Source organism: Alosa alosa, chromosome 6 (genome assembly GCF_017589495.1).
Source record: "Alosa alosa isolate M-15738 ecotype Scorff River chromosome 6, AALO_Geno_1.1, whole genome shotgun sequence".
Lineage (NCBI taxonomy): Eukaryota > Metazoa > Chordata > Actinopteri > Clupeiformes > Clupeidae > Alosa > Alosa alosa.
The window spans coordinates 13,174,331-13,194,127 of NC_063194.1; the positions used below are offsets into that span (position 1 = coordinate 13,174,331).

The 19,797-nt window shown below is 42.1% G+C and overlaps 2 protein-coding genes across 6 annotated transcripts in view; one reads left to right on the forward strand and one right to left on the reverse strand.

Annotated features, from left to right (window-relative positions):
- The first annotated feature begins 9,423 nt into the window (after positions 1–9,423).
- On the forward strand, positions 9,424–12,617 carry aanat2 (arylalkylamine N-acetyltransferase 2). Of its 2 annotated transcripts, XM_048246474.1 has the most exons (4): positions 9,424–9,433; positions 10,550–10,702; positions 11,468–11,622; positions 12,312–12,617. In XM_048246474.1, exons 1-4 carry the CDS (start codon positions 9,424–9,426, stop codon positions 12,615–12,617), a joined length of 624 nt encoding a protein of 207 aa, XP_048102431.1. The 2 variants fall into 2 exon arrangements, with proteins under 2 accessions (XP_048102431.1, XP_048102430.1); XM_048246473.1 differs by lacking the exon at positions 9,424–9,433 and having other exon boundaries at positions 10,177–10,702.
- Positions 12,618–13,495: 878 nt separating this feature from the next.
- rhbdf1a (rhomboid 5 homolog 1a (Drosophila)) overlaps positions 13,496–19,797 on the reverse strand; it is a 41,898-nt gene continuing 35,596 nt past the window's right edge. For all 4 annotated transcript variants that reach the window (XM_048246432.1, XM_048246431.1, XM_048246429.1 and 1 more), the window contains 3 exons: positions 17,418–17,518; positions 15,059–15,212; positions 13,496–14,685 (listed from right to left, as the gene is read on the reverse strand). In XM_048246432.1, the coding sequence (XP_048102389.1) occupies positions 14,266–14,685; positions 15,059–15,212; positions 17,418–17,518 (675 nt within the window). In that variant the 3' untranslated portion in view covers positions 13,496–14,265. The remainder of the gene's footprint in view (positions 14,686–15,058; positions 15,213–17,417; positions 17,519–19,797) is intronic.

Consider the following 19,797-nt stretch of genomic DNA (forward strand, 5'->3'; position numbering starts at 1 on the left):
AGAATGCCTGACAGTTCTTGCAAAATAAAACACTCGCCTCAAAAGTTTTACTTGTCCTCAGAACCAAACAGTGTCAGAGTACCGATCCAGTGTATGATTGAAGTGTTCCCTTATTTTTTTTGAGCAGTATATATAGACATAATGAATCGCTTTATATAACAAGGATATACTGAAGGAGCCATGATTTAATTCACATGTCTTTGTATATCCACTTGGTCTATTCCTGTTCTCCCTGCCACACACTAATGATAGCTGGAGAACTCTTGTCTTGACATGGATAGGGTCACTTTATATGATTAACTTTCTGCATCTGGCTTCCCGACTGACAGCTTAACTGTCCACTATCTTAAAGAGTTGCATCTCTGTCAAGCCCAGCACAGTCAGGTTCTGCTCAGGTTTCTAGTTACTGATTGCACCCATTTCAGATACAGTGTACTCTTATACATGTGCCATTATTATTTACTTCCAATACAACTGACAAACTTCTTGCATGCTAGATTCTGGCCTTTACAAATGTTTGGAATAATGCTTTGAATAGAAGACTGACCAGTAGGTGGTGGTTAATTGACTTGAGACGGAGGACACAATGCCATGTATTTACAAGGGAATAAGAATATCTCATGTCATGTTTGAATTTTGACTGAGCTCATTTAACTTGGTCAGTTGGTTTTGACTGGGCTCATTTAACATTGCAATGCTATTACAATGTTTATTTCTCAAATTGGGAAAATACAGGTGGCCAGGCTGATGATGGTTTCAGCTTATGTCATGTAAACTGATATGGGGCATTTGTCCCTGGGGCTTTCAGAACTTTCATTATTCATTATTGATAACAAAAAAAGGTTCCAACCATGCCTCTAAGCAAGGCCTAGAAATCAGCAATGAGTAATAGCAGTACCTGCATAGTTAGATGTCTAATTGGAAATATATCCAGAAATACAATTTTTTACCTTTTGTGCCAACTGTATATAGCCTGACGAGCCAGACCCACATTAAAATGTAGGGTCTGGGCACTCACCGTTCGCAGTGCTCAGTCCGAGGGGTGGGATAATCGGTTGTCTCTCAAATTCCCTCTGCACGTAATAGGACAGCGCTATGAGTCCCATGCGTTTACCACCAGCGGAGCTAGTTGGCTAGTTCAAACTTTTGCCAACTTAATAAAAGCTTAACTCGTGTCACACTGTTCGCCAACAGCAACATCCATCTTATTTGTCTTCAAGTAGCAGGGAATTCAAGCCAAACCGTTGCAACTCTATACTCTATAACGACTCGATACACGCTTTGATTGGCCTGATAGAAGTTTAATTTCTCGAGCTCACAAGCCAACGGAGAGTTGCTAGACAAATTTAATTTGCTGCCACTAGGGTGCGTCTAGATTTCTAGGCTAAACTGTATATTCAAGCACATGCACAATATTGTCAGTCTACCTGCTAGCTGTTATTGTTGTTTGTTATTCCTTGATTGTGGTAAGCATTTTTAAACAGCTTTTTCAAAGGTATGTCACCAGAGGGTAAGGGGAAATCATATAAGCAGAGTACCTGAGATGTCTCTCTCACATACACAGAGCAGAGCAGAGAGAGTAGCACAACACCTGACAGCAGCACGAGCAGGAAAACAGTGTGCCGTCTTGTGAGGGGAACTCGGAGGGATTCATTAAAATAGATTGAGTCTGCTGGGGATGCACCATGTCCCGGAAGGCTGCGTTCCTGGCCTACATCTGTGTGGTGGCTGCAGTGTGTGTGTGTGTGCATATGGTAGAGGAGTGTGAAACACAGAGCCAAGGGGCTCTCACACTACAGATGACTGGCACACACACACAATGAGAGACAGGTACTGTAGAAGCTCTTCACAAATATTCTGCTGAGTTAGTGGGAAGATCTATAACACACACACACACATTTGCACATACATGCATGCATCCCAATATTCACTATATTGCTATCTCCAATAGACATTTAAATGTTAAGATTTTCCCACAAATACCATGATTTGTGAAGCCTTCCCCTGTTTTACCCGCTCCTCCGGAACATGACTTTCTCTGGCCTGTGTGTCATGTGTGGAGTTGCCCTGTCGTCCTATGGGCCGACAGAAGACAGCTAATTAGGGTGCTGCAAAGGAACAGACACAAAGTTGGGCTTCTCGTTTGGCCTAACAGATCTCAGAGAGAGGCAAACCTTCATGTCGTTTTGTCATTTGTATGTGTATATAAACATGGCCTTAATAAATCTCTGTCTTGTTTATTGTGTTTGCATTCATGTTCACATGTCTATGTAAAAGGTCTCCACCTATGCACACATTGTCATGGGTTATGACCGGGTGCACTGTCCCCTAGTGGTAATATTGCAGTAAAACAGTTATTTGGATCAGAAAAAGACTTTCATGTCCTGTCTGGTACTCTGGTTATTGTGCATTTCTTTGCAGCAATGTCTGTAATTATAGCTATAAGCATTCCATTGTACTACTTAAACATATAAATATTAAAATATTCAAAACTCATGGCACAGTACTCATTGTAATCTATTGCAATCTCATTAGAAAGAACAAGCCTACATTTCAGTTGCATGCATTTTGTCTCCATCTATATTTTTCACCCCACTCCAAACTAGCAAAAGGTGGCTGCTCACATCTTTTTCACAAGCCAAATTTTTAAATGATAGTGGTGAGGAATGTCAAGATGGATTCACAGAGGGTTTGTTGTTGCTAATATACATGATATCCTGCTAAATTGGTGGAAGAGGTCACACTTGTTTCCCTCTTACTCACTACCTGCCCCCTTGCCGTCTGGTTGTACAGATACACAGAGACACTGTGATGAAATGTGGAGGAAGAAAATACATTTTTAAAATTCCTGTTCATCAGATGCTCTCTGTATTCTTAGTTTTCTTATGTATTTAAAATATTTTGATGTACTTTATCATTTTAAGCAATCTTTAAGCTAAGGATTCTTTTTTGCTGCGCTTGGCCACATCGCTCTCAGACGGTCAGATCAGATCAGCTGGACAGCCTGTTAAGGTGTTTCCACTTCAGTGTCACGACCCCGCACACACATAAAAGAGTGGCTGCCCAGCTGTCGGCCTCTAAGCCAGTTGGATCCTGAGCTGGCACTGGCACCACTTTTGTATCTGCCAGACAGGTCAGTTGGTAAGCTGGGCATCAGATAGGGGTCATCTCAAACATCTAATGATGACTGAGTAATTAGAGATACATTGATTAAGTAATGATATACTTAACATAGTGTGTGGAGGACCATGCGTAAGAAGCTACAAATAGATAGACCGTAAATAGATTATCACAACAGATCTACCTTGATGTGATGTGAGAAGTTGACCTAGTAAGGAATCAGATGTATGAAATATGACAATATATTGATGAACTTAAATAAGTAAGTATTTCAGGTATACATTCATTTAGCGTTCAAACTGCACACAATAGAGCAGGGCTATTCAATTAGTTTGTAATGGGGGCCAGTTCATGAAAAGCATCACAACTGAGGGGCCGGAGAAATGAGGCTTGAAATATGAGTAGGCTAATCACATTAACAGCTGTATATACATTGAAGTACAACAGCAGCAATATGGGTGTTCAAATATGTTATTTTGTACATGCATAACATCATTACCCAGTTGTTGGTGGCTAATATGGAATTAAATCTGTGATAACAGATAACAGTAATGGAATCTGTGCTTTGCACAGTAACTGTTAGGTCCAAGATTTCCAGTGAGTAGCCTACAAACAGGATTCAAACACTGTTCAGGTGAATTAAATGTGTAATCAGTCGCATATGTAGCTCTTCTGACTTATAGGCCTACTTGTTACATTTGACGTTCCCACCATTTAAATTAGATGACCGTGACCTCTAGAGTTTTTTTTAGCAGTGCAGGCCAGTCAGAATAGCCTAATCATAATAACACGGGGGTCCGGGGGTGTCTCCTCCGGGAATTTTTTATTTTCTGGTTGCTAATCACACTATTTTAACATGTTTTGAGAGGGACAGGCCCATCTTTTTTCTGACGCACCTCACGTAACCCCATGCATTAAACCTATGTCACTGCTTGAATAAATGAAAAACATAGCCTACTGAACATGGGCATCGTCATAGTTCACGATGACAATGAAAACGTTTAGCCTACTTGGTTTCTGACAGAAATTACGTTTTGTGCCAACATATTGTAGAAACACAACCACGGCCTTTATTTGGTGAACGGAGGTGCAAATCATCTCCTTTACTTTCTTTGGTTATTATATAGTCTCGATTCACTTTAACCACAAAACGTTTTGCCGTCGTCACATTTACAAATATGCAATTTACCTTCGCTATCAGTGATACTTTTAGCTACGAATCGCAATTGAGTGCGCATTTAATGTTATGCCACATTATTTCCAAGAGGCCTTTAGACGGGCTAATTTCTGACTTCACTAGACTATAATTGCATTTGTTTATGTTGTAAGACGCGAAGAAATGAAGGACATCGGCAATAGCCAGGCTACTATATAGAAATACTTTGAGTCGGATCTGTTCCACCTTTCCACCAAGTTTTGCGGAAATTGTGCCCGTGTTTTTTTGCGATATTGTTGACAGAATTTGTGTGGTGCAACCTGTTAAATATTAGTAGGCTAGTACATAAACTCCAACGTGGCAATTTAGGTTGAAACTAAACTATGGCACTTACGTTCAGCTTATGTAGGCTACTAATGTAATGAAATTGTATTGTGGCCTAACTTGTTCAATGGGCTGAGGTGCAGTGGCTGCAGGACTAAAGCAAGCGAGAGATGCAAGAATGGAGAGCAGCTCATGCGCAGAGATTAGGCCTACATTTTTTTTTAAAGGGCCAGTAGAAATGACCTCCAATTGAAGAGCCCTGCAATAGAGCATCAGAGTCCCGCCCACAGGAGTTTCCGGAAGTAAGAATTCAATGCAATTTCTCCATTGACAATTCGGGTATAAGCCATAAAAACTTAACTGCACATGGTAGACTCAAAAACAGCTACGGCTGTACTAAGTGATTGTATATGGTCATATAGAGGGCGAAAATTCAAGGGGCACTAACCTTGTTTTGAAATAAATGTCTTTTAATCGCGATGTCTTGGATAAGTACTTCATTACTAGCCTGGGTGTTCCCATGCTGCCTTGCGCACGATTTGATTCACGCTGCTAAGGCAGCCTGGAGACCATGGAGCAAATTTTTGCCTGAGATAGGGAACCAATCACAGAACAGGGGGGAAAGCAAGACGATGATGAGCTATGCACAGACGCATTTGATAGACATCCGTGGCACCCAATAAACGGATCTGGGCATTTTTTTCAAATACGAGAAAATGAACGTTTGGTTCCCAGACCACGTCTCATTGAGAAGTGGTGGCGCTAGCCAGGCTACTTCATTACCAACAATCCTGAACAATCCCACAATCCCACAGTGATGCCTCTGATTGGTGGAAAGGCCGTTATGATCATAGTTTGAAACTTTATCAGCGAAAATTATTGACAAAGATGGCGAAAATGTGAATAAAAACTTTCTAGACGAACATTGGTACTTGTATCAACAAGGATTGTGGTTTATATATCACACAAAATTAGTCAGGGCCAATACACCATCAAATAGAACACTGTAAATGCTAGTTTAAACACTTAACTTTTCAGGTAGCCGATAGGCTAATCATTAGCCTTTCAGACATTAGAATGTCATTATAATGCTGCTAACATTAATATAATGTTTTAGTGACCTTGTTGTTTCTATGAACATGAATTGTTGTTTATAGGAAACATCAACTTAGTCGAGGCATAAAAAGCCCTGTATCTCAATAAGTACTTCAACTTTTGAACTAGCTAGCTAGCTGATAGCACATGCAAGCTGGATGCTACCACCGGCTAGCAGCTAGACACTGCAGTAAAATGGTTAGCAAACCGTCCATGCCGCCGTGAATATTTCCAGAGAATGTCTAATAAGGGGAGAACCTTCACTCTCGGAACTCTTCCGGTGTGGTACTGCATCTAGGGGCGCTCGCGGGCGAGTCCAGAATGAATGGAGGTCTATGGAGCTGTACCCCTCAAAATCCACTTTTCTCGGGATATAATTTTTTAATTTGAATATTGTATTCGAAAGGGGAGGCAAAGACAATACACTTGGTTTTGAATTATATTTTTTAAAGACACTTAATTGTTCTAAAAAGCCTTTCAAACGTGTCAATGACGTCATTCATTAGCATGATCATAGCATAGCATAGCATCAATGCTAGCGTGTTATGGGCAACAACGACCCAACCTGTAAGAAAAAACGAAGGACATGACTCCCGGATTATTTCACTTTTGATTGATAATCCATATCCATTTTTGCGAAAAAAATAAAATAAAATCTGAGGGTTTCAGTTGTTAAATAGGTGAAAACAATAAATGTAGCCATGTAGCTCCATAGGACCCCATGTATTTTGGACTCGCCCGCGATCGCCATCTAGGTGAACTCTGGTGAACTGCAGCCAAATTCGGTTTGTATGGGATTAATAGAGAGTGGGCAAGCTCTCCGTAGACGGGCTCTGATATTTCACTGTTTCAAGGACGAAATCAAGAGTGTCCAAAGGGGTGAAAACCACTTTAAATCGGGTCACATTATTGACTGTTGTGTGTCCGAGGGTTAGCTTGTGGGTTTTGTAAGGGCCAGCATGAGGGACAAGACCTACAAAGTTGTGTGGTGAGTTTTGCAGGGAGGTTGGTAATGCTAGTTAACATTAGCTAGGCTACTGTAGCCTTCATACTGTACGAGTCATATCATCAATCATTAATTAACCTAGAAATACTTTTTCGTACATTTAATGAACATTTTGCGTAATAATTCACAGCAAACTGAATATGGTGGTCCAAGAGCAGACCATGCACCGGTCCATGCATCAGGATGGCAGTCAGATACGAAGCACTGCACAATGTTGCTAACGTTAACCGCTTTCACACACACGGTATAAAATACACGATGGCAAATATAACATTCAATACCAAAACACGATTATTTGCACGATTACTCCTGAAATAACTGCTATTAACTGCACATTCACTATATAAAAATCACTGTTTGGAGGAAAGGGTTCGCGAGCTGTTGCCGGTTGGAAATGATTTCACCCTGGTTCGTGCATGTGCTATAGAGTGTCCCAGTGACTTCCGTTTTACTTCCGCTACAAGGGACCTATCTTTCAAAAAAATATGAACGGGAGTTAATGGAGAGATAACAATTATTTTTTGGTCCAGTTTGAATTGTGCCACGAATTTTACATATGATGTGTGTGAATATCTCATGGTATTTTCATCGGCAAGGAAAGCCCAATTAAGACCTGTTGCTGGTATGCTTGTACAATCTAGTGTGGCTGTGAATGAGCTAACATCACTAGCGCGACTGATGGGTTTGTAGTCGTGGGAATTACGATCTTTCACAATGTTGTAATTCAATAGTTACGAAACAAACTGCAAATGTCTTTACATTAAAAATTCTCTTCAAAATTGACAAACATCATTTGGGTATTTCAAGGCACAAGTCAACCGGGACCAGAAAATAATTTCTTTTTCGCCATAGACTGGCGTTCAAAATTTTTTGAAATATAGGTCCCATGGAGGCAAATGGAAGTGGCGTCACTGGGACACTCTATATATTATTCAGTGAGGCGCGGTGGTTTATGGGATGAGTAGTTCCTTCGCTAGGAAATGAAAATATGTACACAGTCTTGTACCTTTGACTTTTTTTGGACTTTCTCTTTGTTTTTTCACTCGAAATGATATGTTGTATGATTATGAGTTACTCCGTAGCTGATTAGCCTAAGACATGCTCTAAAACTCTTTAGATACGGATTTTTCCAAAACGTCAATGGGAGAAATGAATGGGAAATTTACTTCCGGAAACTAAGCTCTCTCGGATGAGGGGCGGGACTGTGATGCTCTATTAGGGGTTTGCACGGACGTCACGTTCTGGCCGGTAACCATGGTAACCCAGCACGCGCGGCCATATTGGCGATACTCGGTGAATTAAGTACAGAGTATTATGCAGTTTGCATCTTACGTGATTGTAGCCGTGTCTAAACAACAGAAAAGCTCATCAAAATGCGTCTAAGATACAAAGGCATATAGGGCAGGACTTGGACCACAAAAAAATGTGCGATGTTTCGAGAAATTACAGTTTATTGGCAGCGCAGATCCATATGAGTTGGGTGAGGGAGACGAAGTACCAAGTTCAACCACAAGCGCCCCCCTTCCTCTGATAACTTCTGGCATTATTCTCCTTTCTCCATGTTTTTTTAATAACTTTTGGAAGTCGATACCTACAGCAGATGTTTTTCTAAAAAACAACCTAAAATTATTGGTACAACCAATAATTAACCATTTTCCTTGACGATGTTAGGGATTTACTTCAGTGCCTAATTCTTTCTAATGAGGCGAGTATCTCCAATATGGCAACGTCCAAATCTGATGACACGCCGTTCAAACCCCTAATAGAGTAATTTACTATTTTTATCAGAGCAACGTAGGAAGGCTTTTTGCACACCTCTTTTGTAGGGCAGGTGCATTAGATATGACCAAAGGTCACAGATCAGCTTAGAAAGAATCCGGCACACTGACCATTCCTCAAGCAAATATTTATTAGAAATTAGCCTACAACATTTCGGTCTTAGACCTTCATCAGGTAAATTCCTATTTCTGCTTGTGCATGATTCCAGTGCAGGAATAAGCCTTGTGTCAGTCAGCCTCCATATCAAAACATGTTTTCCAGCCTCCTCTGTGCTTAGTTCTAATAAGTAGCCCTGAACGGATTGACTGCACCGGAGAGACTTAGCTTCTTGCTTGCCTCTGGCAGATAGGCTACCTGGAGGGAGAGGAGCAAGGCTGAGGGAACAGAGGAGAAAAGCCAGCTGGAGGGATTAGAGGAGCAGGTGTTGTGCTGCAGAAGATGGGTCAAGTCATCCCCTTAAACAAGATGGGAGATGATGAGATAGATGCTGCTACTCTGACACTCACGCCGCAATGTGCCGAAAGCTGGACCCCCCCTCTCTCACTCATCGGTGACTTGATTGCCTGCCGCTTCTGATGACGCGAGCACCGGACACCAGCAGAAGGCACTCTCGTCTTCGCCCACGTCATGGTGGCACCACACAAACCTGAGAATGTTTAGCTCCTGCCCCTTAATTAACCCCATGCCATCATTTGTGATCTCTCTGCTGTGACTGTGGTGAGTATGGTGGGAGGGCCAAACAGATGTCCTTAGAGCAGTGAAAGTGTGTGTGGAGGATCACATGTAGAGCCAGTTAATGTGCTATCCAATGGCGTGGAAGTCATTTCCATTTGACCTGAAATATACAGACAATGAACAAGTTGACAACAGTTCGAAACAGATACAAGTAGGGGGTAATGATTGTGTTAATGTAAATATATATGAATAGGTATAAATCATAGAAATGTCGGTGAGTGATTAAATCAATAAAAGTTTCTACCAATTTTTTTTTTTCATTTCATTTTATTCCTAAGGAGGAGAACTCCTTAACAAAGCAATGCAATGTGACCTTTTCCAGGCCAGAGAGATAAATAAAAGCCTAATCAAGACAAAGACTGTGGGAAAGTGCCAGCATCCTCATTTAATCAGAACTTGGACCAGGGCGGTTTGTGCTATAAAAATCAGCCAGAGAGAAATCCACTAATCTCTCTCACTCTCTCTTACTACCTCTCTCTTTCTCTTTTTTTCTTTCTCTCTCTCTCTCTCTCTCTCTCTCTCTCTCTCACACACACACACACACACACACACACAAAACACATGTGCACACAATCTACACACTACAAAAACATACATGGCGGATTTCACCCAAGTGTTGAAATGGGGAAACTGAATCATGAAACGATTTTTGTGGTCACTGAATACCTTACAGGAATCAAGTGATTCTGAGGCAATAAAATCAAATTATTTTTAAAGTCATTAATTAGAGAACATTTGGCCGGTGGTGTAGCCTTCAGCTTAGAAGCCTTGTCAGGGTAAGCACTCTCGGCACACTGTATTTGATGTAATGTGGTATTAGAGGGGCGTAGTGGTTACTTGCCACCCCAGGAGATTTGGCTCGCGTGAGATGCCACGTGCACGCTGCGGTCATCCCTACTGGGCTGGGCCCCATTAAGAGATCTACAGGAGGGCCAATAAAGGCCACTGTGTCTGAGCTGCATACTGAGAGAGACCGGAGATAAAAGCACAAGGAGGAGAGGGAAGGAAAAGACAGAGTGAGAAAGACAGAGAGACAGAGAGATAGACAGAGAAACAGAGAGAGAGGTGACAGGGTGAAAAATCCAACCAAAAAGAGGTGAGTCAGTCATCTGGTTTGGTTGGTTCAGAGGAGCAAAGTGTTGGCTTGCGCATGTTCTTATAGACTGTAGAAGAAAGAAGCTGTGAAGGCAGGAGGCATCGTCCAGGGATTAAGACAGGACCAGTCTGTTGAGTAAGAGTAAGGGTCCCAACAGAGGAAGCAGGAGGGGTACGTTGGTAGGTGAAGCAGCCTTTGGTTCAGCTCTTTTGCACGTTCCTGGTCATGGCTCCGAAAGTCTGTAGCTCACCCTTCCTCAAGCCGTTCTTCCTGAAGACGCCCATCGGTGTGTCCAGCCCCAGACGGCAGCGACGGCACACACTACCTGCCAGCGAGTTCCGCAACCTGACCCCTCAAGATGCCATCAGTGTGTTTGAGATTGAGAGAGAAGGTACGCAAAAAAAGAAGAATGTTTCTGTCTATGATAGGAAGACTGTGTCAGTAGTTGAAACTGGATATTTGGATAATTGTATAACAAGCTGGTCTTGGAACTACAATAACTAATTTTACACTTTGTTTCAAGTTGTTAGAAAACTCTATGTCATTGTTTTTATATTATTGATTGAATGGACATTATTGTTATTGCTTTTCTCCTTAATATAGTTTGACCAACATTCTAATCTGTTCCCTGTTAAATTTGAAATATTATGTTGTTTTTTGTATGTATGTGTCGCTTTGGACAAAGGCGTCTGCCAAATCCTATAACCATAACCAAAACATAGAAACATGCAATTGATATTGTAGATTTCCTTTATAGTGCAGAGGATGTTATGGCATGATCTCACATTCTTTATGTGACAAATAGCCAATTACTGATGATTACCATTAAATACGAATTACAGTAGGCTAAATAAGATAATGATTAAATATAATTATAAATGATAGCCTATGTAGGCTATGACATCAACTATGGTGTGTTTCCAGCACACTTAGGACAGTCAGATGACATTTAAGTAAAGTATTTCTTTTAGCCATTTTCAATCTGAATTAGGCTACAAATGTAGGTGATTGTGGAATGGTGTCGGTTTACTATCAAACTAATCAGGATTATCAGGATGGGGGTCTGCCAAACTCAGTAAACATGCCCGTAATCCGGCATTTGAATTGTAACTCAGCTAAACTAACTAAGCTTCCTGTTTGTGTCCCATCACAACAGCGTTTGTGTCTGTGTCCGGCGAGTGTCCACTCACTCTGGACGAGGTGCTCGTATTCCTTAGCCAGTGTCCGGAGCTCTCGCTCGGCTGGTTCGAGGAGGGACAGCTCGTGGCCTTCATCATCGGTTCAGGCTGGGGCAAGGAGAAGCTCGCTCAGGTGAGAACAGTCTCATATGACACAGGTCACAGTTATTATCACTCATATCAACCAAAAGCAAATGGCTGTGAAGCTAATACATGAGTTATCTGCAGTAGTTCAAGACATTTGCACAGATGGGATCTGAGAGCACCATCACACTACAACAGTCTCACAGTCACACACTCGTAGGCCACCATCTGACAACTGAGAGATTACTCACATCATCCAAAATAAAGGATCGTGTAGAGCAAAGACTATTAATCACACAGCGCAATTCCAATCAGAGGGTTTTCTGTGTGGCAGTTCTGACTTCTAACTACAAGGGATAGTTATCTATTCTAGCCATGATTGTTTATTTGATTGATAAAGATGGTGCAAGTGAAAAAAGTCTGGTGCAAGTGAAAAAAGTGAAGAAATAAATATGCCTAACCTCAATGTAAATCAGACAATAGATGCCATACATAATTGTCTGCCTCCATTTGACATAAACACATGCACTTGCCTTGCCTTTACCACTATGAATCAATGAGCAGTTAAACTCAAAATACTAGGCCTACTATATAGCCCCCTGAGATCACTCACTGTTCTCATTCACCATATTGTGTATACATTTATCCTTGTTGCAAAAAGGACTTCTATCCTTTAGAGAATGTTAACTATATATGTCTAGCCCTCTTCATCAAGTCTTCTCTTTTTCTGTGACCCAGGAGGCCATGACCACTCATGTCCCCGATAGTCCGACCGTCCACATCCACGTGCTGTCCGTGCACCGCCACTGCCGGCAGCAGGGCAAGGGCTCCGTGCTGCTGTGGCGCTACCTGCAGTACCTCCGCTGTCTGCCTGGCCTGCACCGGGCACTGCTCATCTGCGAGGAGTTCCTGGTGCCCTTCTACCTCAAGGCCGGCTTCAAGGACAAGGGCACGTCGGCCATCGCTGTTGGGACCCTCTCCTTCCGCGAGATGGAGTACCAGCTGAGAGGCCTGGCCTACGCGCGGCGAAACAGCGGCTGCTGAGAGCCACGCATGGGCTGGACAGGACCGGAGGGCGCCCCCTGCTGGATGGCCAGCGCTCGTTCAGCTCAGCTCAGCCAGGGGCCCCCTGGGCAGACCGTAGAGACTCACTCTGACCGCGGCAAACATCATCAGCATCACGGACTCAATCAGTCATGAACGATAGGACGCCTCCTACTCTCCTACGCAGTGCGATAGCCCAGAACGCTGCCGGTAGCCCTCTTTGCTTCACGTGGTGAGGGCTGCACACGCATCCCCATTGCACACACGGCAAAGCACAGGACTGGCAGTAGGCTACACAAGGCCCGCATATCTATTGACTAAACTGTGACATGCGTGATCAATATAAATGAATGAAGATAATGAATGGTTGTAGAGTTGGAGAGAAGGAGTTGGTTGTTCAATGCTGAATTATGCACCTGTATGTATACACATGTATACAATTGTACATAATGAAATATTCTTCACTGTTTGGTTGTCTAGCCACTCAAGAGCACTTTAAACCATAGCCTATCCATATCCTAAGACACATGTTTGATTGCATTTAAAGTGTTTATTTTAAGTTAGTAAATACTAACTTTATGTCCAAATTATTTTATTTTTGTAAAAAATATGTCTTGATTTCACAGGAATCATATTCAAATAAGTCATCCATCTTCATACACAGAACCCCAGTGCACAATATTTAACAATCTAATGTATGTTTACCGTATCTCCTCTTGTTTGTCTTTCTATTTGCTTTGTTAATGTATTTAATAAAGATGTAAGACCATTTCTTGTGATTCTGACATCATTTAAATCCACATTGGGCTACTGTTGATGCTACTGAATAGCCTATATTTCATTACAGACCAGGTAAAAACAGATAAACAGAGTCAATGTTGTTTTGCATTCAGCTGTATTTTGTTACAAGTGAGTAAGTGGGTAGTTAAAACACTACCCCGATGCAATCCATCATCACTTCTTCAGAAGCAATAAAACAAATAAAAGGATACCATTTGAGTGCTCAAAATGTAACGAAAATCTGGCAGTAGTAGGTACATTTATCAACAAGGCACCAAAGGTTTTTTTAACTGTAAGGTGTGTTTTATCCCTGGATTCTGAGGTTGCCTGAACAAGTGAGCGAGTTAGATTTGATAAATGATTCTGAAAACCATTCAACCTTAGCACAACATAAAAGAGATAGTTCTCACATACATTTTTTTTTTCAATCCTTCAATCCTACAGGCATTACATTGATTGTGAACATAAGGTCAGGGTTTATGATTTTCTTTTCTGTTTCACAGATGATTGACAAAGAGACACCCCCCTCAGTTACTGAGAAAAAAGAGTGACGTTATTTGGGGATTCTATTTTTTTTCTTTTATAAAATAAAATAGAACAAAATAAAAGTCCTCACAACAGTGAGAGTGGCATTCAAGACATGGCTGATAAAAAAAGACACACAAGCATATAGAGTCAAGAGTTTACAGAGGAGAGGCAGGAGCAGGCACAGCCCATCAGTGGTGATGGCAGCAGGGGGGAGGAGGACAGGAGGAGAAGGGTGGTGGTATCTCGCTCTCCAGCTAGACGGTCCCGTCCTATGGGGCACGTTATCCCCATGAGCCCAATCCCCCAGCCCGGTGGCTGTCTCCCGACACACACGCCTCTTTCAGTGGATGTGCGCGTTGAGGTCATACTTCTCACAGAACTTGTCCGTGAAGGGAATGCAGGTGAGCAGCTCGCACCACTCGCACTTGATAGGGTGGATGTAGAAGAGCACCGCAAGGCCGGCGAACAGGCCCACGAACACCACCAGGAAGACAATGATCTGGCAGCGCTTGCGGTACATGTCCATGCGGCCGAAACTGATGTACGGGAGGAAGGCGAAGGAGAGGAAGAAGCCCGAGACGAAGCCGGCCAGGTGGGCGAAGTTGTCGATCCACGGCAACAGGCCGAAGGCGAAGAGGAAGAGCACCACGCACAGGAGCTTGGTGAAGGCGCGCCACGGCTGCTCCAGGATCTGCCAGCTCTGGAAGAGCTCCACGAACAGGCAGGCCAGGATGCCGAACTGAGAGCCCGCCGGCCCCACCTAACACACACACAAACAGACACACGCACACATTGTAAAAAACAGTACAAAAAACAGTAGTCGTACCCAAGCGCACTCCATTACGGCCTCTCTCTCTCTCTCTCTCTCTCTCTCTCTCTCTCTCTCTCTCTCACACACACACACACACACACACACACACACACACACCTTAGGAAATGGCAACACAAATAACTTGTGCGCTCAAATGCAACTGTCTGTCATGTCAACACATTTTGTGAGATTAAACCTCTAGTTTATGTGATGAACCCTTTATCCAAAATCCAGCTGCTACCCTGACAGAGTACTCAACCCATCTATGTCTATGGTCAACCTATCTATGTCTATGGTCTGTCTAGGAGTCATGTGGGCGGACCTCAGCTCTGTAGGGAAGGAAGATGGCGCTGGCCAGGTTGCCTGTGATGCCGCTGACGATGTAAATGATTGATATGCGCAGCCAACCCGCCAGCTTCTCCAGGTCCCTCAGGATGGTCATCTGGAAGCACACTGACACCAGACAGTGCAGTATCCTGCATGCAGACAGTGAGACAAACACGAGCGACATTAGAACATCTACTGGGAATGCAGACGTGTGTGTGTGTGTATGTGTGTGTGTGTGTGTGTGTGTGTGTGTGTGTGTGTGTGTGTGTGTGTGTGTGTGTGTGTGTGTGTGTGTGTGTGTGTGTGTGTGTGTATTCCAAATACCCCATATATTCCCATCATAGATGCAAACAGTGAGAATATGACTTGTTTTACCTCCAAGCTGTTGAAATGTCAGCCACTTGCTGACAATATCACAAACCTGGGGTTTCAATGCAATCTTATCGATCTTGTGTTCAATCTTGTGTCTTGGGCATGTGCACAAACTGTGTGGACGCAAGCCAATTGCAAAAAGACTAGCAAAATACTTTTCCACTTGCATATGTAGTGTATCTGGAGACGACGATGCCATGTTTACCCATAATAACCAGTGCAGAAAGAATTAAAATAGCACAATGCATTCTGTGTTTGATCAGACCTGTCTAAAATACAACAATGTTCTATCAATGTTTGGATCTGTAAATTCTTCCCCTGTGTTAAGATCCAAATCAAAAGCATTAAAATGGATGTGTGTGTGTGTGTGTGTGTGTGTGTGTGTGTGTGTGTGTGTGTGTGTGTGTGTGTGTGTGCACGCACATAGACAAAGAGGGGCTGCAAACATTTCATGATTAATTGATTAACTGTCATCGATTAATAGCAGCTTCTTACACCATATTATTAGCAGAATATTTTCTGCTTTACTAATTCCTCTATGACAGTAAACTAAAAACCTTTGTCATGTGGACAAAACAAGGCATTTGAGGACATAATCTTTGGCTTTGGTAAACGCAGATCCACATTTTTTTACATTTTATCCTTTAAACAACTAATCGATAAATGAAGAAAATAATCATCAAATTTCTCAACTATGATAATAACACTGATACACATAATTATTTAGTCTTTGTCTTCTCTTCTTGACTATAATAACTTTGACGAACATATTTCGTTTTCGTCTCTTCTTCTCGACTACGATAATAACTATGATAAATATATTTCGTCTCCATCTTGTCTTCTCAACTATGGTAATAACTTTGATGAACATATTTAGTCTTTGTCTCATCTTCTCAACTAAATGATAATATTGATGAACATATTTTGTCTTCGTCTCTACTTCTCGACTATAATAATAACTTTGACAAACATATTTTGTCTTTGTCTCTTCTTCTTGACTATTATAACTTTGATAAATATATTTTGTCCTCGTTTTGTCTTATCAACTATAATAATATCTTTGACGAATATATTTAGTTTTTGTCTCGTCTGCTCAACTATACAACTATATATATATAACTATAACAAACATAATTTGTCATTGTCTTGTCTAATGACATAAACACTAATGTGTGTGATCTCTTGTTAGTGTGTGTGTTTTCGGCACGTGCCTCACAGCTTAAGTGAGTCAAACTGCTGAGCTCTGGTGTGAGAGAAGGCACTTTGCTGTGATTACTCCCCTGAGGCACATGTCCATAAGCAAATCTCCGTACCGCATTACTGTCAGATGGGCCTTAATACAGCACCTCGCCAAAGAGCATTATGCACTGCTTAAATTAACAAATATGTCAAAACGAACACCACTGCAGCGTGAGCGTCATCCTGGCTAAAGAAAACTGTTGTGTTCCATCTAGTGGACATGGGTATAGCAGAGGTGCTACACATGCAACTTCTGACGGTGATCATTCGCATTTGCTTACCTAAATGAGAGTGAAAGCAATGTTTCACCCTGGCAAAAATAAGGGTTGATATTTTTGATTATCTGTCTCCAACAATTATGGCAATCTCTAGCTGCATGAGGTCATTTGGACAGTACACAGACTTATTGTGCAACAATCAAGAGAACTGATAATTGCATATTTTTTGTTATAAATCCTTTTCATCAATAATAACAAATTAATCCACTTGAGAACTTAAGAAGCTACCCTTCAAAACGTGAGTATTACCAGATAACATGTTCCTCAATAACACACCCCCCCAGACATTGTCATGCAGACAGTGTGTCTGCATGACAAGGCTACACTGAACCAGCACCCTCTCTGTTTCTACACCAGAGTGTGTGTGCCTGTCTGTGACGAGACTAACAGATGCCATTGATCTCCGAGCACCATTCCTAGCCCTCTGACTGACATGAGTCTCCATGGAGACAGGCGACCACTCACCCGGCATGCAGGAAGAGCGAGAGCCACAGCCGGTAGAACTGGTCGGGGATCTCAGGGTTGAGGAACGGCAGCAGTCCGCAGACGTCATCCATGCAGTGCACCTGACCACACAACAGACACACAAATTCAAGATAACTGCCTTCTTTTCTCATCGAGACCTACATTGACAATTAGTTACATTCACAGAGTCCCTTGCTGTGTCAAATAAAAAGCTATTCACAAAAAAAACAGATGGCATTACAGTAATTTCCATATGTGCGCCATGCATGTATGCTTCACCGACATCTCAGAGTCCATATTACTCTGTATGTAAACAGTCCTATTGACTGGCAAGGGTGCCAAGAGGTGAAGGGGTCTTAAAGGCGCGTCACTCTCCTGAGTCACTCCTCAATCCCCTGCCCAAGCAGGCAGGAGCCAAGATCTTACCATCAAGCCTATACTATGCCCCCGTCGGATCAACTGCCCCACAGCGGGGATTATGTGCCCTCTCAGATGATTTAGGATTGTGTGCCATCTTAGACAAAGAAGGGTTTTGCCAACTCAGATGGGATTAGGAAAAAAACACCTTCATGCTGATTACGAGCTGTTTAATCTACTGCACACAAACACCGGTTTCTCCTCCACTCTAAAATCAAAAGCCTCATTAACCTAGTTGGGGGCGAGATGTTTAAAGCTCTGTGTGTGGGTGGGTGTGTTTTGTGTGTAACATCCTTTAAACCAATGAAAATGACATCTGTCATTCCCTTTAACAGCAAGCAGCGCAACTTCAAACAGCGCATCGGTATTTTGATAGTCAGCAGCGCATTTAAAGGAATCTGCTTCCACGCGAGACCATATGGAACAAGTATTTCACTAAGGCCACATTTTTCGTACTGCTTTCACACCTTTAACGACTCCGGTAAAAAAAGTTGCGTCCACGCGAAGAAGTGAAATTGACAGAAAGCGCTGTAGTGCATATGCCAGGCAAGTAGATGTCGTCGTGGCGGTGTAGATGCTTCAGGATTTACTATTTTATAGAATATAGAATTCACTATTTTATACAATCTATGCATTCTCTGAATTAGTTGCGTGAGTAAAGCATTCCTGAGCACAATTCCTGTAAAACTAATAAACTTCATTTGTATGGTTTGTGAAGGGTGCAGTCCAGTCCTTTATTTGGTTAACGCAGGTGCAAATAATCTCCTTTACTTTCTTTGATTATAAAGTCCGCGATTCACATTAGTTGTTGGCTATCACAGCAAGTGCATAGGCTACTAAATGCTAGTAGGCCTACCCAAGTTCTAGGCTATTCGGTCGCCACATTTATAATATTGCTATACCATTTACCTTCGTTACTACGTAACAGTCGATACTTTTTGCCTGCATCAAATCGCGCATTCACATTTAGTGCTCATCTAACTGTAGGCTTAACATGATTTCTAAGCGACTTGTAGGCTTCACTAGACTATAAATGCATTTATTTATGTTGTAAGACATGTAAAAGAAATGAATGACACCGGCACTACGCACAAATTCATTTAAGCTTAAACTGCACTTCCCTAATAACTTCTGACTAGTTCTCTCGTGTCAGTCAATGACAGTAGCTAGAATGCATTGAGAAAACACATAGGAAAAACACTGTTCATCAAGTCATAATAAGCTATTGGCGCTGCGCAGCACCAGTTGTGATGTTTAGCCTACTGAGTGTAATCGTAAGTAATGTCATGTATGAAAACTAGTATTGCTAGGCAATACTATAATGAGTGTCAAGTCGAGGGCAGCTGAGGTGTGGTGATGACATCATCAATACACAAAGTATGCGGCTTCGCCGTCCAAACGAAGACGCAAGGGCGGCGTTTTCAAATTCTTTCACCCTGGGACCAGGTTTCAAAAAAGTGCATCTTCAGGCAGTGCGTTTACAGGATTCGTTTAGACGATCGGCCAAAATGATGCAAAACGCCAAAAACACCAAAAACCGTCTCTGTGTGGATTGCCCCTAAACTATGCTTTACTAAAACCTAACAGAGTATAGCCTACACGCATATGCACTCGTCTATTATTCGAACTCATAGGCAAAGTGAAACTTCACTGTGGTGTCATAGTCAACGACAATACACAGTTAATTACTTTCACTATTGACTGACAATGGGTTACCATCAAAAACATAACCTGAAAAAAGCAACACTTTCCCTTAATAATGTTCAAATGACTGAATAAAAAGTGCGTCTTCAGCTGTGCTTCATATGCGCCTTTCGCTATAGACCAGGTTTTTCTTGGTCAGTGGCGTAATGCTTTTTAGATAGTATAAGATAGCGATTTTTAGATAATGCGACAGACCACACCTTAGGTTGCTACAGTAATTGGTTTGCTCGGTGAATGAGGAATAAGTGATGCAGCAGGA